Here is a 19,192-nt window from a genome sequence, read left to right as displayed (position 1 = left end):
GTATAAATTTTAATAACTTTCAAAAAGTTTTTATAATTTTCTCCATATAGGTCTTACAGATCTTCATATACAATATTCTTAGCAATCTTTTAAATGTGTTGCTATTGAAAAATAATTTTCTCATCTCCTTACCTTATTTTAATTGAAGCATAGTTGACACGTTACACTAGTTTCAGGTGTACAACATAGTGACTCAACAACTCTATACCTTGTGCTATGTTCACCACAAGTGTAGCTCCCATTTGTCACCAGACAACACTATTACATATCATTGACTATATTCCCTATGCTGTCTACCTTTTATCCTGGTGACTTATTCATTCCATAACTGGAAGCCTGTATCTCCCACTCCCCTTCACCCATTTTGCCCTTTCTCCTATCCCCACCCCCCTGGCAACCAACAGTTTGTTCTCTGTATTTATGGATCGGTTTCTGCTTTTTGTGTATTCATTTGTTTTTTTAGTTTCCACATACAAGTGATATCATATGGGGGTTGTCTTTCTCTGACTTACTTCACTTAGTGTAATACCCTGTAGGTCCATCCATGCTGTTGCAAATCTCATTCTTTTTCATGGTCGAGTAATATTATATTGAGTGAGTGTGTGTGTGTTTGTGTGTGTGTGTACACACCCCACAGCTTCTTTATCCATTCATCCATTGATGGGACAACTGGGTTGCTTCCAAATCTTAGCTATTATGAATAATGTTGCAATAATCATAGAGATGTATATATCTTTTCGAATTAGTGTTTTCCTTTTCTTTGGGTATACCCAAGCAGTGGAATTACTGCGTCATATGGTATTTTTTCTTACTTTTCTGAAGAACCTCCATACTGTTTTCGACAGAGGCTGTACCAACTTATATTCCCCCAACAGTTCACAAAGGTTCCTTTTTCTCCACATCCTCGCCAATGCTTATTTTTTTTTACTGAAAATTAACTTTTTAAGATTATATTATTTATGTAGAAATGTATGCAGAAATGCACACTGTATAGAAATATAGAGAACTGTAGTTAACTTTTGTATACTGGTCTTATATCCAGTCACCTTGCTAAACATTTAACATTTCTAAAACTTTGTGGATTGAGTTTTTCATATAGATAACATCTGATAATGAAAAGCTTTGCGGGGCGGGGGGAGGCTTCCTTCCCAATGCTTGTATCTTTTGTTTTTCACTGTCTTACTGGACTGGGTAGACCTTAGAATAATGTTGAATAACAGTGGTGACAGATGTTTGCCAAAGGTTTAATGTTTTACTAATTTAAGAAAGCTTCCTTTTATTCATAGTTTGCTAGGTTTTGTTTTTTAAAAATCAAGAATGTTCTTGAATCAGTTTCTCCTTTACACAGTGAATTCCTAGGAACACCTAACTTGATCATAAGAGGTTATGTTTTTATATACAGCTGGATTCAATTTGCTAATGTTTTGTTTGGGATATTTACATAAGCTTGGCCTATCATTTTCCTTTCTAACAAAGTTATTGTCTCATTATGGTTCTGAAATTATGATAGGCCTATAGAACGAGTTAGTATTCTTTATTTTTAGGAATACCTTTTTATAAGTTTGGTAAGCTCTTGCATATGAAACTATCTGTGCTAGTGTTAAATTTTTAAGGTTATTTTAAATTACTATTTCACATTCTTTATTTCTTTAATAGTTATAAAACTATTCAATTTTTGTATTTCCTCTTGGGTCAGTTTTATTAAACTATATTTTTCCAGGAATTTTCCCATCTCATTCTGTTTTCAAATTTATTGGTAAAAAATTGCTCAGAAAATTGTCTTTTTAATCTGGACACAATCTATAAGCACGTCTCTTTCTTCACTGGAAATACTGTTTGTGTAACCGTCCTTTTTTCTCCATAATCACTTTTGCTGGAAGCGTGCCTATTAGTCTTATCAATGAACCAACCTCTGGCTTTATTGATGCTCTTTACTATTGGTGGAGGTCATCAAGAGGATGTGACTTTGGGTTGACCCACAGGCTGGACCTGAGCAATCGGAGGTGTCTCCTTAGAATGTACCCACCATTCCCAAACAGGAGCTATTTCAAGGACATGCCTTGAGAATATAAGGTGTTGCTGAGACCATCTGGACTAAATATGTGACTGAACTCAGTTAAAGCCTCTATATAAAGTTCTAAGATTCAGGAGGAGGGGTGTGTGTGTGCACGTGCACAGATTGATCTACTCATCTTGTGGCCAACCAAGGCAAGCTTCGTATATAAGTTCCCTTGTTTATTAAACCTGCTACCTATCAATCTGGAATGGCCAACGTCTTCCTTTGGTCATTTCCTGCACTCCCTATACCGGGGCTGGTTTTAGATTTCATCCAGGGAAATTCTGAGTTTGCAACCAATACCTACTATCTGTTCCTTATTGTTTAATATCCCAACAGGAGTGCTGCTATTGGCATTTGCCCTGTGGGTAACCTCTTTCCTCCCTCTTATCTACTCCTCCTAGAAAGTGTCCCAATTTCCAGCAAGCTCAGCAATGTATCAAAAAGCATGTTTTACCCAGTATTCAGAATCTAGTTGTTCTGCAGTATGAGAGTCACCCAGAGTATCTAGCCTGCCATATATTTTGAAATATTTTAAAAATTCTCTTCAAGTGTTTCTCAAGATTCACAAATAACAGTTTTATCAGGTTAACCTCTTTTGTTTATTCTGTCCTAGTTTTATACACACACACACCACTCTTTTTATTACTCTTCCCTACAGCTATTGTACTCTGATTCTACACATGATTCTCCCCTCCTTGGCAGCCCATTCCAACATCCCCAAGGACAGCATTTATAATATAATCTTATTTATCAAGTGTTACTGCAAAATTAAAAGGGCAGAATACAAATAAGCCTGTATTTGATAATTTTCTGAAAGAAATCTAGTAAGCTATAGAAACAGACTGCTTGGCAAGAGTAGGTAATGTAGAAAACCAAAATCTTTATAATTTCTAAATGTGTTGAGCACAGTATAGGAACTCAGAAAATATTTGTTTAATGAATTTAGAAATCACAGAATGACTTAAGTCTTCAATTTTATAAAAATGTATTAAAAATTGTCAGGAGATCACTAAAATCTACTCCATTATTTTCTGACCAGAATTATACTGGGAGAGAAGAATAAGGAGAGTGAAATAATACGGTGCATTTACCCTGAAAAAATACTGCAAAATGACTACACACATACCAGAACTCTCATCTGCTTGGCACATACTGTCTAGAACCTCTTGATCACCTTCTGCAGCTATATATGCCCAAGTATCAGTTTCATCTCTTGTATTTCTCCTTTCTTTAAGTAACTGCTTGTTTTCCTTGGTTTTGTGATCTTCTGTGATTTTACAATCTAGTATTTCTTCTCTTTTCCGATTATTCTCAGGAAAATCATTTTTTTCTTCTGGAGTTAATTTAAGTAAATCAAATGCATTTCTGATTTCCTTAAATGCTGGTGAAAAAATAAAATTGAGAATAAATGAGTCACAAATTTCTGTTGTAACCAAAAGAAAATCTGGGTGTTAAGGAAACAGTTATTTTTGAAATTTTTACTAATATTTGCCTTGGTTATAAAGCATGATCAGATTTACTATTCAAAGCCATGAAGTTATTTCAACTGGCCTTTCTATTGGCTGCTCAATATTTAGAAAGGGTCTCTAAAGTGAATGGCTGTTAATTAAGTGTTCAGAACTACTCCCAGTTTTGACAAAGGCCTACTGAAGACAGTCAATCTCAAAATAATCCTAGTCATGCCACCACTGTCCTGCTAAAACAACTGCCTACAACTGTATCCTGAAGTTAACCTTGCACAAAAATGATTCCTGGTCAGTGTGCTGGCACCCTTCTGTCTCCCCCATTCACCATCAGGAATCACTTTTGTGCAAGGTTAACTTCAAATACAGTTGTAGGCAGCTATTTAGCAGTTGTGGGCAGTTCTACTTTGAATATTACCCTCAGCTATATACAGCTTTTGGGAGAAAAACTAGGTAAAAATAATCTATCTCTTAGAATCACTGCTTCATGAGAGCATGTGTTCCAAGTACTTTTGGTACAAGAACTAAACTATCCATTGGGGTTTTATTCAAATACTGTAACGGTGAATGTTTTATAAAGTACTTAATTCTAGTATTGACGTGTCATAGATTCTCAATATGTTGTATCCTTCTGATCCAAAATTTATGTTCAATATTATATTTATACAAATGACCCAGAGCTAAATACACACATGTATTAACAGTAGTTTGTCTCATTCAGCATCCACTATAAATGGAGACATTTACTTTTCTACCACAACTAATTTACAGAATCTCTATAATTCTAGTGTACTCCATCAAAAGGAGAAACAACAAAGTGAACAGAAGAGAAAAAAATTAATTACAGAAACAATATGAACTATGATACAATAAACTAAAGTAACTGTTTAAATAAAAGTAGCATAAAGTTCTAAATTCTCCAGTGAATGAAATTTTCTAATTTGCAAGTTAGAAAAGAGAGACTGTATTCACAGTAAATTAAATTCTTTGTATAAAAGATGACAATGGTAAATGATAAAATGTTAGTATTCACACTCACTCTTTAATCCCTTTGGCTCTTTACGGCCTTTTTCTTCCTTGTCCAAATCATGCCTTTTTTGGTTTTTTTCTTTGAGTTCATTTTTTTTTATCTCTTTCTCCTACAAGAGACAAATGAAAGACACAAAACAAGAAGACAGAAAGAACTGACATTATATATCTGAAAATTGGAAAACGCAGGTTCCTGGTATCAGTGGCTGCATTTTGGGTACTATGGCACATAACCACTAATTATTAAATCTTTTTTCACATCAACTGCTTCCTCAATCAAGATTATCCCTCAACCGTGATGATTTACAGGATACTAAATTCAAAACCCAACACCTCATTCTAAATATTTTTTCATTATTAAAAATAAATTCCAAAAAAATTCTCCCATAGTCCTACTAACCAAACACCACTATTTTTATTTCTCCACATTCTCCCTTCTGATCTTTGGAAATTTACATAATTTTGTTGTTTAAAATTCATTTTCCTTGGGGTGCTTGGGTGGCTCAGTCATTAAGCATCTGCCTTCGGCTCAGGTCATGATCCCAGGGTCCTAGGATGGAGCCCCATATCGGGCTCTCTGCTCAGTGGGAAGCTTGCTTCTCCCTTTCCCATGGCCCCTGCTTGTATTCCCTCTCTCACTGTGTCTCTCTCTGTCAAATAAATTACAAATCTTTAAAAAATTCATTTTCCTTTATTTACACTGCACAGATATTTTTATATGACTGAGTTCATATGTATAATTTTCTTCAGCTTAACATTTTAAAAACTTTTCTATTTTTGCTACATTGACCTCATAATTAGTATTTCAATAAAGAGATAACACCCAAAGTTGATGCAACAACATTTTCTTAATCATTTCCCTCGTGGCTAGACATTTAGTTTGACTGGCATTAGTTTTAGTGAAACCACACTGCCATAAATATCTTTCTATACCTAGCTTTTCCCCCCTTTAAAATGATTTCCTTAAGATAAATCTACAAAGAATGGATGAAAAAAAAGATCTTTTCATAGCCCTTGATAAATATTGCATATATGAATACTTTCATAATGTGGAAAATATTTAATTTTGAAAAATCACATAAAAATAATTTTTATAATAATGGGATAAAATCCTCTTAAACACTTTTTAAGATTTAAAAGGCTTATAAATATTGGTGTATATTATTTAAGTAAAAAATAGTATATTAAGACAGAAGGGGAAAAATATCAAGTAAGGAAAAGCTAAGCTGATGAAGAAGCTTATTTTCAGCATTACTACACAGTGCTACATACCAGCTGAGTACCACTAAAAAAATCCTTTTGTTCACAAATTAGTCCTGAATTTTCTAGTTGTAATCTTAAAAAAAGCAATTATAACCGCTCATTCTAGTCACATATTAAGTGTAACTCCCTAACCACAGGAAAATTATTCTTATAGTTTGTTTCACTGTTTCCTCTGTTTTGTGAAATTTCTTGACCACTCAAAAAGAGTGGCAGCTTGACCTGAACATTTCTGTATTCTGTGAGATTCTGACTGCCCTTCAACCAATCCCCAGAGTACTTACCTCCCCACCTGAGTCAGGGGACCAGAGGCCTCTCTCTTCCACACCTGCTCTTGAACTCTTTTGTGTCTGGACAGGTGCAGGTGGCAACTTATCTAACTCTGTGGTGCTTTTGCCTTTGTCCTGATTCCTTTGCTTCTTATATATAGTTTTCTTCTCTAGGAAAAGGTTCCTGTTTTCTAGTGTTTTGCTCTCTTTAAGTTCCTCAGTCTTTCTCAGTTTCTTTCTTTTTCTCTTTGCTTTGACATCTACATCCTCATCAGCACTCAGAAAGCCATCTGGCTGTTTATCAAAAACATCTTGAACTGCATCTTGCCCTGCTTTATCTTTTACGCTTTTAGTCTTCTGTTTCTCTTCTCTGTTGTCCGAGTGTAAATCTTCATTGTCGTCTTCTTGAAAAGAGGAGTCATTAAGTATACTTGATTCAGATTCCAACTGAGATTCAAAACATTTCTCTTTTTTTGTTTTTTTGTTTTCTTTGGAATCTTCTCTTAATTTATTCTTTAAATCTCTTATTTCACCCTTTTTAACTTTCTTTAATTCCTTAGTTTCTTTTGTATCCTCTTTTTTGGGCTTTTTGGATTCCTTTAATTCTTCTTTGGCTTCTGAAATTCTTTTCTTTGTCCTTAAATCAAAAACTAAACTTTCAGAGGAGCTCTCCAGGTCTGGTTTGGATTTATCTTTTAGTTTCCCAGTCTTTGCTTTTTTCTTTTTCATATCATCTGGGCTTTTCTCTTCTCTATGCCTTAATTTTTTCTTTTTCTTCTTCGGAGAAGTATCTTCTTTTGTCTCACTTTGCTGATCACTATCAGAATTTGCCTCAAATATGTCATTATTTAAGGACAGTCTCTACAAAATATAAAAAAGACTTAATAGTCATTAACATAGCAATTTAAAGGTTTTGAAAAGTAGTACAAATGAAATCTGGTAGAAATGTTTTTATTTTCAAGCAGTTTCTCAACTTCTTATAATTATTTATCTAAATTGAAGTTGTATATTACTTATGTCTCTGATTTAGCAAATAGGTCTTGGCGATGACGGTGAGTCTCATTTTAAAAAAGCGGATAAACACAGTGACAAAAAAATGTTAGTGTCGCTGAAGGTCCCAAACTAAAGCAGAAATGAACAATAAAAGCTTTATGTATGGTGTATTTTATATGATTTGAAGTTCAAATTTTCCAAAAACACCAAGCAAGTAATTTGTACAGACTTTCTTGCCTGCCAAAAAAGTAGTTACCACTCCAAATGCAAGGTTTTTAAAGACTAGATCCTAGATATCCTTAAAGGTGCTGTTGTATTTCAGTTAGTTACACATGGAATGGGCAAGACTGCACACAAATCTTACTTCCCCAATTGATTTGATTTGTGTTATAACCTGAAATACCTCCTGTGGAAAATATATTTTTAAATGCTATCAACAACAACAAAAAAACCAAAACCAAACCCAAACAAACAAAAAAACCCACACCTTAGAAGTATTTATAATAGGGAGCCTGGGTGGCTCAGTTGGTTAAGCGTCTGGCTTTGGCTCAGGTCATGATCCCAGAGTCCTGGGATCGAGTCCCACATCGGGCTCCCTGCTCAGCGGGGAGCCTGCTTCTCCCTCTGCCTCTCTCTCTCTGTCTCTTATGAATAAATAAATAAAATCTTAAAAAAAAGACCAACTTTAAAAAAAAAATTTATAATAGACACAAAAACACTATGCAAAGTATTTTCAGTTCCCATTTCCCCAAAGTCTTTTCTTCTAAGTGACATGGGGGTGGAAAGAGAGGGAAGATAAGGACATTTTAAAAACGTTTTCCCGGGTGCCTGGGTGGCTCAGTTGGTTAAGCGTCTGCCTTTGGTTCAGGTCATGATCCCAGGGTCCTGGGATGAGTCCCACATCAGGCCCCCTGCTCAGTGGGTATTCTGCTTCTCCCTCTCCTTCTGATGCTCTCTCTCTCTCTCTCTGTACAAAATAAATAAAATCTTTAAAAAATGTAATTTAAAACCCCCCCATTTTTCCTGTAGTGTCTAAGAAATGATCATCACTATCACAAGATAGTGAGAGTATGGTGGAACTGGCTTAACTTTTTGAATCTCCCTGAACTGCTTTATAAAAAGAGCTATGGGGTGCCTGGTTGGCTCAGTTGGTAGAGCATGTGACTCTTGATCTTAAGGTCATAAGTTCAAGCCCCATGTTGGGTACAGAGTTTACTAAAAAAATTATATAATAAATAAATAAATAAATAAATAAAAAGACAAAGCTAGTAGGATAGCAAAACAAAGCCCCCACAGACAATATCTACAACAAAATTAAATAGCATAGTATCCCAGTGAACCCCAAAATACAGGTATGGGGACAAACTACTAACAGCTATAAGACTGTTATGAATACCTACACAGGAGAAAGCAAATGGGAGAAATCACTACAAAGACTGACAGGTCAACCTGAGAAGAGTAGAAGGAAGGGGCAGAACCTGTACATGCACAGGGTGACTGCAGGTGTCTGTGGACATGTGAAGGGCTGGCCCGGGCCAGGTCCTGTGAACTCTCAAAAGTAACTGCCAATGGTCTCTCTCTTCCAGGACTTTCATGACAAAGCCCCAAAATGAGGAGAAACTGCTGAGATTAGATTCTAAATAAAGTAGGACAGGAAAAATAGAAACAAAGAAAAGAGAAGATTCAGATATTAGGGGGAGGGGGGCAGAAGGTGAGGCAGGGTAAAACCAAAGCCAGAAAAAAAAATCTCATTAAGTCTAAGGCCATATTTTTTAACCCTTCATAAAAATAATAAACTGCTCAGGAGCCATTAAACTAAAAAAAAAAAAATTATCTTATTCTCTTCTTTTGCCTTCCAAAACATCAGAAGAAGTAATTTCATATCAATATAAACAGCAGAAAATTAGGGTAAAATATTTTACTAATTTGTTATAAGAAAAAACAGACCAAGAAATAGAGTACTCTAAAACAATAAAAGCAAGCCAGAAAGATACGCCTACAAAACAGTAGAGAAAATAAACACAAATTTTGAGGCATCACACAAAAAGACCAAGTCACTTAAAAGAGAAAGAAATTCAGATCCATCTTTAGAGAGTAGTGCTTTATGCCAGATAACAACAGAATAACACATTAAGATATTCAACAAAAGAAAATGTGAGCCAAGAATTTATATTCAGTCAAACTGGCTTTCAATATAAAGACTGCCAACAACTATTATGAAATACAAGAACTCTAGGAATATTTTTCTCATGAGCCCTTCTACTAGAGAGGTGGTTCTAAAACCTTAGCATGCATCAGAATGCTGGAGGGCTTTATCAAAACACAGGTATAGGGTGCCTTCATGGCTCAGTCGGTTAAGTGTCCAACTATTGATTTTGGCTCAGGCCATGATCTCAGGATCATGGGATTGAGCCCTGTGTTGGGCTCTGTACTCTCCCTCCCCCTGCTCTCTCTATCTCTAAAATAAAATAAAATCTTAAAAAAAAAAACCCACAACCAAGAAACCCCAAAAACACAGGCAGCTGGTCGCTCTATCCAATGATGTTGCAGCCCAGAGACTGCAATTCTAACACATTCCCAGATGAGGATAACTGATACTTCTGGCCTGGAGTCCACACTTTGAGAACCACTATACTAAAGAATGAGCTTCAGATACCCAATTATGACTGGATAGACATCAAAATAAAGACAGGTAGAAACTATTAAATAGATACCTGCTTTTAGAATTAAGACTGAATGATGGCTATAAGAGAGTACAGTATGTAACAGTCACTAATACTCTTGATAATAGAGCAGCTATCAAAATAATGGGGAGAGAATGGTGAGAAAATACTAAACAATACATAGTAGTCTTGCTGATTGCCTTATAGTTCTAAACTGAGAGTAAAGGGACAGTACTTCAAATAGGATATGGAGGGAAAGGGAACGCAGCAAGAAGATAGGTACTAATTAACAACCAAAAGAACCTGTTTATCAAATTGATAACATAACCACCGAAAAGAAAAAAATCAATCCAAAGAACTTTTGAATGCTAAACATCCTCAGTGCATATGCTTACTAGGAACAAAAAGAACTGCAAATAAATTTGGAGTTTTACAACAGGACGGGTGTAGTAAATCTGAAACTAACTTCTCATTTTTGTAGGACTGAGTAATGAGTATATATAACATTGGTGGGAACCAGAGTTCTCACAGTAGGAAAAGGGAAACAGACTATGGCCAGGTAGAATGAGTGGAAACCCTGAGGTCATGGACTGAAATTACAGATACCCATACGAATTTATGACATATATTTTTTCCTTTAGCTCTGGCTACTTAAAGGGCCTAGAAGTAATCATACCCCAGTAGTAATAAGTACATCTTGTTTTTTTTTTTAGGAGTTTATTCATTTATTTGACAGAGAGAGACAAGCGAGAGAGGGAACACAAGCAGAGGGAGTGGGAGAGGGAGAAGCAGGCTTCCCGCTGAGCAGGGAGCCTGATGCGGGGCTCGATTCCAGGACCCTGGGATCATGACCTGAGCCGAAGGCAGAGCTTAACTGACTGAGCCACCCAGACGCCCCTACATCTTGGATTTTAATCCTATCCTCCTTTACAAAGAATCAGGATTCCTTGGAGAAGTGGTTAATACTAGGGATGGAGTAGGAAACATGGTAACACTGAACACCTTGTCAGAAGAAATGATGCGCTCAAAACAGAAAGGGAAACATCAAAAGGACACAAGAGCTGCCTTGAAGGGGCTCCTACTAGCCAAATTTGGAACCATTTTAGCATCAACATGAATAACAACAGCAATGGATGACTGATGAATAAAACAATTCCAGGAGTGTGTACTGATAATAAAAAAAATTTCGGGGAGGGAGGAGCTGTTCTTTATAAAATACAAACAAAAAATATACAATAACAGAATTAGAAAAATCAGTATTTGTAACCACCACAGGAATAACTAATTGAGGCAAGAAGCATCAAGGTACTTTAAAATCATGGGGTGAGAGGCTGTTGGGGAACAAGAGATTCTCAGTCTCAAATATTACTTATCATTAGGTTATTTATTATCATGTTATTATTTTATTTATTTTTAAAGATTTTATTTATTCGAGAGAGAGAGCATGAGGGGGGAGGGTCAGAGGGAGAAGCAGACTCCCCACTGAGCAGGGAACCCGATGCAGAACTCGATCCTGGGACTCCAGAATCATGACCAGTCGCTTAACCAACTGAGCCACCCAGGCTCCCTCATGTTATTATTTTAAAAGGAAAAACGTACCTTTAAAAAGAGAGGGAAAAAAATGGGCCTCACTTTATCATAAAATTATAATTTAACACCAGCAATAAATGGGATAATTGACATACATCTCTTGCCATCATGTAATTACCTATATAATACATTTGTCAGAATGTTCACACTGAATCTAATCACCAGGAAAGAAACCATCTAATTCCAATTTAGAAAAAAACCCACTATTTGTGATTTCACACTAATTATCATTCATCTAATTACAATATGAAGAACTTTCTATGAAACAACTGGTCTGGATTTTTTTTTTTTTTTTAGATTTTATTTATTTATTTATCAGAGAGAGAGCACAAGCAGGGGGAGTGACAGGCAGAGGAAGAAGCAGACTCCCCACTGAACAGGGAGCCCAATGCCGGGCTTGATCCCAGGACCCCAGGATCACGACCTGAGCTGAAGGCAGACGCTTAACTGACTCAGCCACCCAGGCGCCCTGAACTGGTCTGGATTCTTAAAAGATCCACATCATAAAAGACGAAAAAAGGAAAACAGGCTATGGAACTGTTCTAGATGAAACAAAACCAGAAAGACATGAAACTAAATGCACTGCATGACAGAAAGCAACAAAGGACATCCCAGGACAAATGGGGAAATCCAGATGAATGTAGCTGCATCTTAGCTGTATAATAGGTTAACAGTATTGCTGAGGTACTGCTACTGATAGGGCACACTGCTAATTTAAAGTTCCCTGAGTGTAACAATGCAGGAGAATGTCTTTGTTGTTATGAAATACGAAATACGCACTGAGGACTTCAAGTCTGCAACCTGCTCTCAAGTGCTTCAGCTGTCATTCTCTCAACCAAAAGCTACCCTTTTGCTTCAAGCAATTTCTGTGAAAGAGTACTTAATGACTTCTGCTATTTCAATTTTCCCTCCATCCTAAAGAGTTTACAACTGACTTCCTTCATCTTAAAAAACATTTTGCCTTATTTCACATAGCATAATCCTCTCCAGTTCCATCCATGTCAATGCAAATGGTAGAAGTGAAATAAGTCAAGTAAAGAAAGACAATTATCATTTGGTTTCACTCATCTGTGGAATATAAGGAATAGCGTGGAGGACCACAGGGGAAGGGAGGGAAATCTGAATGGGAAGAAATCAGAGAGGGAGACAAACCATAAGAGACTCTGGGAAACAAACTGAAGGTTACAGAGGGGAGGGGCGGTGAGGAGATGGGGTAGGTGGGCAATGGGTATTAAGGAGGGCACGTGTTGTGATGAGCACTGGGTGTTACACACAACTAATGAGTCGTTGAACGCTACATCAAAAATTAATGATGATTAATATGTTGGCTGATTGAACATAAGACTGGTTGGTGTTGACCTCCTCATTTCCAAATGATATAGCCTGCTCTTATTTAAATTGTTCCCACTGGTGAAAGGGAAAAGGGTGCAGGGTGGGGTATGGGGGCAAACAGGACAAACAAATTTCATCTTGGTAGGTGTATGATTAACTACTGCAAAAAAAATTTCAAACAAGAATTACAAAACTCTGAATTCTTTTTTCAGAGTACTTAACAATCATATTATTACTTGGAACACGGTAATAAACACTATCTTGTACTCTCCACAAATCATCCAATCTACATTTCCAGCCCAAATCTTTCTTTTCAACTCAGACCAGTATTTCCAATGAGAAACTGGACATCTTCACTTGGATGACAAACCAGTAACTAAAATCTAAAGTGTTCAAAACTGTATCTGTTCCCTAAGTAATACCGTCATTTGTCTGGGTCCCCAAATGAGTAACCTTAGTCATCTCTGACTCTGCTTCTCCCTAGATCAGATTGGTCACTAAATCCTGTGCAATGTGGAATCAGTTCTCCAAACTATGCTACCTTAATTCAGTCTTCACCTCTCCCTGCCAGCAGTGTCTCCCCATTTCAGAACCATGACCACGGTGTCTCCAGAACTCCTGCTAATAGACACAGAGGGATGAATGACAGAATTAGAAAATCACTATTTTCTACCCTCTAATGAGAAAATGGTTCTAGGCAATGATCAATGGCTCCTAAAACCTACACATGAAAAGTTGGGAGTTTTCTAATGAAGGATCAGACTGAAAACACCTAATTTCAATGACTGTATTAACCCCACTGTAAGGGAGTCAACTAAACATCATGTGCTTTCTGATGTGCAGGAGGTGAATACCACTTACAACTATCCTTGCAAAATAAATAAACCTGAATGTAAATGTAATCATGCCTCCATATCTAGCTACCAGTTTACAGAAATATGGGGCTAGAGGAACGTGTTAAATACCACCATGCACTCAGCCAAACCCAGCACATAGGAAATTCTGCAGAAAATGATGTGGTTTCTTCATCAAATAAACATGGGGAAGAAAAAGCTTAGAGTAAGATTATCAATGATACATGATGTGTAGACCTTTTTCAAATCTCAAATTTGCTTGAAAATATTCTAGCAAATAGGGGTACCTGGGTGACTCGGTTGGTTAAGCATCCGACTCTTGATTTCAGCTCAGGTCATGATCTCGGGGTCATGGGCTCGAGCCCCACATCGGGTTCTTGTCTTGGAGCTTGCTTGGGATTCTCTCTCTCCCTCTAGTCCTCCCCCCAACCTCCTCCTCTCTCTAAAAAAAAAAAAAAAAAATTAAAAAAATCCTAGCGAATACAAAGCGAGAGGGAGAGCAGTGGACAGAAAAAGGAAGAATGGCCAAGTACTGGTAATAACTAACACTGGTGATGAACAAACTCTCATGACACTGACCTTCCCAGTTTTGTATGTTCAAATTTTCCTTAATAAAATTCTTCAAAAATAAAAGTCTGGACCATATCAGACACTATATTTATTAAAAATGCTATCCCTAAATAAAAGAAAAAAACCAAAAAGGTATAAATAGTAAAATGTTGAAGCAGTGCAGCAGAGGTTCACTATCATATATCAGCCATCGAAGCTCAAGGCAGACCAGTGGTTCCCTTATTTGTAGATTATCTGTCCATTAAAAACAAAGGGCTAGACCATATCACACATAAACAGCACCTCAATCTTTTTTAGTTTAAAATACTCAATTTTTTTTAGTTTTGGTCAAAAAAAAGATAAAAAGGGAACCAAATGTTAAATGCTGAAAAGTATTTTAATGAACAAATACCATTTCTACATCATGTATATTTTCTGATTAATAGCATTAACAACCATTTTGGGGGATCATTTATTTATTTTTTAAAAATATTTATTTATTTTAGAGAGAGAAAGAAAACACAAGCAGGAGGGGCAGAGGGAGAGAGAATCTCAAGCAGACTCCTCACTGTGCGCAGAGCCCAATACAGGGCTTGATCTCACGACCCTGAGATCATGACCTGAGCTGAAACCAAGAGTCAGACACCTGACTGTGCCATCCAGGTGCCCTTTTTGGGGTTATTTAAGAAACCATTTCTAATTTCTGTGATGCTTACTAAGTCCTAAGCAAGCAATGCTCCTAGATTTAAATAGAAAAAGTGACAAATCAAATATTCTTACAGATACTACTGTGGTGAAACCCCTACATAAGACAAAAATTTTGGTGACTGGGATATATCATTTTTCATAGAAAACACATTTCTTGCTTGCATGAACACGGATGATGAGATGAACAAAGCAATTTTCTCCTACAGACTATTTCTATGTCTACAGTGAAAAGAATCACAAAGCGTATGAATGGCAAAACTATTTTGCTAAAGGGGAAAAAGATCAGTGACCAGTTGTATTTTTGCCATATTCCTATCCACTGACCTTACCTCAAAGAGTCACAGCAATATACTGGAATACTTAACAGATGAGAGAATTCATGAGAAAGCTGACCTGATATAGGAAATAGAAATTATAGTCTTTAAAATGTAAATTTTGAATTTTTGAATTTCAGATTCAAAATGTGCCTAGAATTTCAAATTTTTTAAAAAGATTTTATTTATTTATTTGAGAGAGAGATCATGAGCGGGGGGCAGGGGGGTAGAGGGAGAAGCAGACTCCCAACTGAGCAGGGAGCCTGACATGGCACTCAATTCCAGGACCCTGGGATCATGACCTGGGCTAAAGGCAGACCCTTAACCAACTGAGCCACCCAGGCGCCCCTAGAATTTTAAATTATTTATAAAATAGTAAGGAGAGCTTAGAAAAAAAAAAAAAAGTGAAGAAGTATCTTTCTTTTTTTTTTTAACACTATTTTTAAGTAATCTTTACACCCAACATAGGGCTCATACTCACAACCCCAAGATCAAGTGTTGCATACTCTGACTGAGCCAGCCAGGCACCCCTCAGGTGGAGAGATATCTTTCTAAAAGTAGGACAGGATTCATAAGCTTAAGAATACACCTTAAACACACCAGTCTATCAGCAATCATTCTCATTCAGACCATTATCAATAATTTTAAATCAAGAAAAAGAGCTGCAAGTAGGGTTTAACCAGAGGCTTGGTAAAGTAAAAGAGACAATAAAGCTAGTATTCTGCAGGAAAATGAGAAATACACTTAAGGAAGAATTCAATCAAAAAGTCTAAATTTTTTGAGTAATAAGAACCTATCACTTAGTAAAACAGATGTATTTGTGTTTGTGAGAGTGTTTTTAGGGAAAGAAATAGGAAAGGAAAGAATAGGCACCCATTCCAGAAAAGTGAAGTATAAGTATAGCAAAAGAATTTGAGGAAAAAAGTCTCTACTTTAATGTGAACTCATTTTGTAAAGGGTTTCCTCTACAAAAAACTTAAAAGTAACGAGGATTTTGCTTAGAAATTTAAAAACCAAAAGACCTTGGGCGCCTGGGTGGCTCAGTTGGTTAAGCGACTGCCTTCGGCTCAGGTCATGATCCTGGAGTCCCGGGATGGAGTCCCACATCGGGCTCCCTGCTTGGCGGGGAGTCTGCTTCTCCCTCTGACCCTCTTCCCTCTTGTGCTCTCTATCTCTCATTCTCTCTCTCTAATAAATAAATAAAATCTTTAAAAAAAAATTAAAAAAAAATAAAAATAAAAACCAAAAGACCTTGCCACTATAACAAAAATTTAAAAAACTGAGTCCACTACTCTCAATGGATTTCAAGCTATAGCCCAAACTAAAAGGCAACCTACCATACTGGTTAAGAATGTAACTGCCTGGCTCTACCATTACTAACTGATTAACCTGAGCTACGGTTACTTATCTAAACCTCAGTTTCTCATCTTAATCCACATAAAGTGGTGATCCAGTGTTTGGCACATACACAGTATAAATGCTCAGTAAATACAAGCTGCCTTGTTATTGCTATTATTATTAACAACCACTACAATCAGTGAAAATTGGGTCCTAATATTGTTTTGGTTAAACTCAAATTGTAGGGAAAGAAGATAAACATTCAGTCCTCAAAACAGAGGCTTCTTTTGTGAAAAATTTTCACTATATACTTCTAAGTCCCAGAAGCTCTGCGAGTATTCTAAAAAATTACAATAATTTCTAATGAAAAAGAAAACTAAAAGCAAAAGCAAAAAGTTGAGTAAGAGTTGGTTCAATTTATAAATAGAAGCTATAAAGAAAATTTACATGGAAAAGTACAATGGGAAATTTTTACAAGATTTATACATAAATCTAATTCAATTATTTGTGGAATAAGAGGACCAAGGATAAAATAATAGAAGAAAACCCTTACTCCAAGTTTTTGCATCTGTTTTAATAATATCCCACTCTAGACCACCATGAAATTTTTTTCCAAACTGCTGATGATAGAAGTTTCACTTATCTGGGGCACCTGGGTGGCTCAGTCGGTAAGCATCAGACTCTTGACTTCAGCTCAGATCATGATCTCAGGGCCGAGAGATTAAGCCCTATGTTAACTGATCGTGTGTGTGGAGACTGCTTGGGATTCTCTCTCTTCCTCTCTTTCTGCCCCTCCCCCTGCTCACAGTCTCTCTTTCTAAATAAATAAGCCTTTTTTAAAAAAAAGTTTATCTGCGCTCCTTTGATCTCTTAATCCTTCCTTACCATCAGAAAGAGTTTACTAAAAAGCAATAAAGTAGCTAAAAACTAAAGTGGGAAGAGAAGAGAAAAACAAAAGTCCTGGGTAATCAGATCTGAATAATCTCTAATGGATTAAAATTTATAGCTTTATAAAACGATCTAAGACTTATTTCGATTAGCAGAAAAATCAGACATAATATGTTGACAATGCAGATTAAAACAATTATGTTTACTATTATCATTATTATCATTATTATTATCTATAGTAGCAACACGAATACTACAAAAAAATGTTCCTAAGACACACAAAAACAAGATGCTCATACCATGGATGAACAAATAAAGTTTTGACATGTTTTTAACCTCCCCACTTTCACCTTACTCTTAACTAAAAAGAAAAGTATTAATCAACATGTCCAAACTATACTTGTTTGTCAACTGTGATCATAGATTGACTACAGAAGGAAGAGTTTGGCAAAATCAATTTTAGCATTCTGTGAGAATCAATTGGCTATACAAAATTTACAATATACAAAATACTATATATTTTATTACTTGTAATTATTTTAAAAAGACTTTATTTGAGAGAGCAAGAGAGAGAGAGCATGAGCTTGGAGGGCAGGGGGAAAGAGGGAGAGGGAGAAACAGGATCCCCAGTGAGCAGGGAGCCAACGTGGGGCTAGATTCCAGGACCCTGGGATCATGACCTGAGCCAAAGGCAGACACTTAACTGACTAAGCCACCCAGGCACCCCTATTTGTAAATTCTTTGCTGCACATTCCTTATGTCAGTAAAATTTATAGTAAGTTTATTATACTAAAAAAAAGAAATATGAAATAAAACATGATACCTGAATATCCTTCTTGACCGGCTTAGCTTTGTTCTCCACAACGTTCTTCCTAAATTCGAGAAGAACTTCTTTACAGTCCTCAAGATGAATCTCAGGCTCCCAGGTATCATCATCTGATGTGTATCCTTTCCATCGAACTTTGTAAAGGATTTTACCCTGTTACAGAATTAAAAACAGGCAAATAAAGGACATTAAATTTGATAATTTAAATGATTAACTTTCCAGAAACATACAATCCTGAGAATATACGAATGAACTTGAAATGGAGATTAATATCATTATAAAGCATGTTAATCTCCTGAAGCAAGTGCATTTAAGAAAAAAGTGTCACAACAAAACTAAAAATAAACAAATGAAACTATATCAAACTAAAAAGCTTCTTTACTACAAAGGAAACCACCAACAAAATGAAAAAGCAACCTACTGTATTGGAAAATATTTCCAAATCACATTATCTGATAATGGGTTAATAATACCCAAAATATATAAAGAACTCATACAACTCAGTAACAAAGAAACAATCTGACTAAAAAATGGGCAGATGTGAATAGACATTTTTCCAAAGAAGACATACAAATGGCCAACAAATATATGAAAAGATGCTCAACATCACTAATCATCAGGGAAATGCAAATCAAAAAACCACAGAGATCTCACCTCATCCTATTATCAAAAGGAAAAGAAATAACAGGTATTAGAAAGGATTAGGAAAAAAAGAAAACCCCTGTGCACTGTTGGTAAGAATGTAAACTGGTGTAGCCACTACGCAAAAACAGTAAAAAGGTTCCTCAAAAAATTAAAACAAAAAAACCTACCATATGATCCAGCAATTCCACTTCTGGGTATTTATCTGAAGAAAACAAAAACACTAACTCAAAAAGATATATGTACACCCATGTTCACTGCATTATCATTTCAATAGCCAAAAAGTAGAAATAGCCCAAGTATCTTCAACAGATGAATGAAGAAAATGCGCCCGTGTGCACGCGCACACGCGCGCGCGCGCGCGCACACACACACACACACACACACACACACGAATATTATTTGGCCATAAAAA

General features: G+C 36.2%; 1 protein-coding gene across 4 annotated transcripts in view; it reads right to left on the bottom strand.

Annotated features, from left to right (window-relative positions):
* The window catches only part of MPHOSPH8 (M-phase phosphoprotein 8), a 53,959-nt gene that overhangs the window by 21,273 nt on the left and 13,494 nt on the right, over positions 1-19,192 (bottom strand). For 2 of the 4 annotated variants that reach the window (XM_088021776.1, XM_028104995.2), the window contains exons 2-5: positions 18,133-18,288; positions 6,096-6,941; positions 4,562-4,661; positions 3,186-3,440 (exon numbers count right to left, since the gene is read on the bottom strand). In XM_088021776.1, the coding sequence (XP_087877902.1) occupies positions 3,186-3,440; positions 4,562-4,661; positions 6,096-6,941; positions 18,133-18,288 (1,357 nt within the window). Of the gene's footprint in view, positions 1-3,185; positions 3,441-4,561; positions 4,662-6,095; positions 6,942-13,799; positions 13,927-18,132; positions 18,289-18,947; positions 18,983-19,192 lie in introns of those variants that run through there. The other 2 variants (XM_088021777.1, XM_088021778.1) reach the window with 2 other exon arrangements.

The sequence above is a fragment of the Eumetopias jubatus genome, unplaced genomic scaffold (assembly GCF_037043125.1).
Source record: "Eumetopias jubatus isolate StellerSeaLion01/CBP00866 unplaced genomic scaffold, mEumJub1_p1.0 scaffold_3, whole genome shotgun sequence".
In the NCBI taxonomy this organism is placed as follows: Eukaryota; Metazoa; Chordata; class Mammalia; order Carnivora; family Otariidae; genus Eumetopias; species Eumetopias jubatus.
The sequence above is the reverse complement of the archived record's forward strand: the minus strand, read 5'-3'. Positions and strand labels throughout refer to the sequence as shown.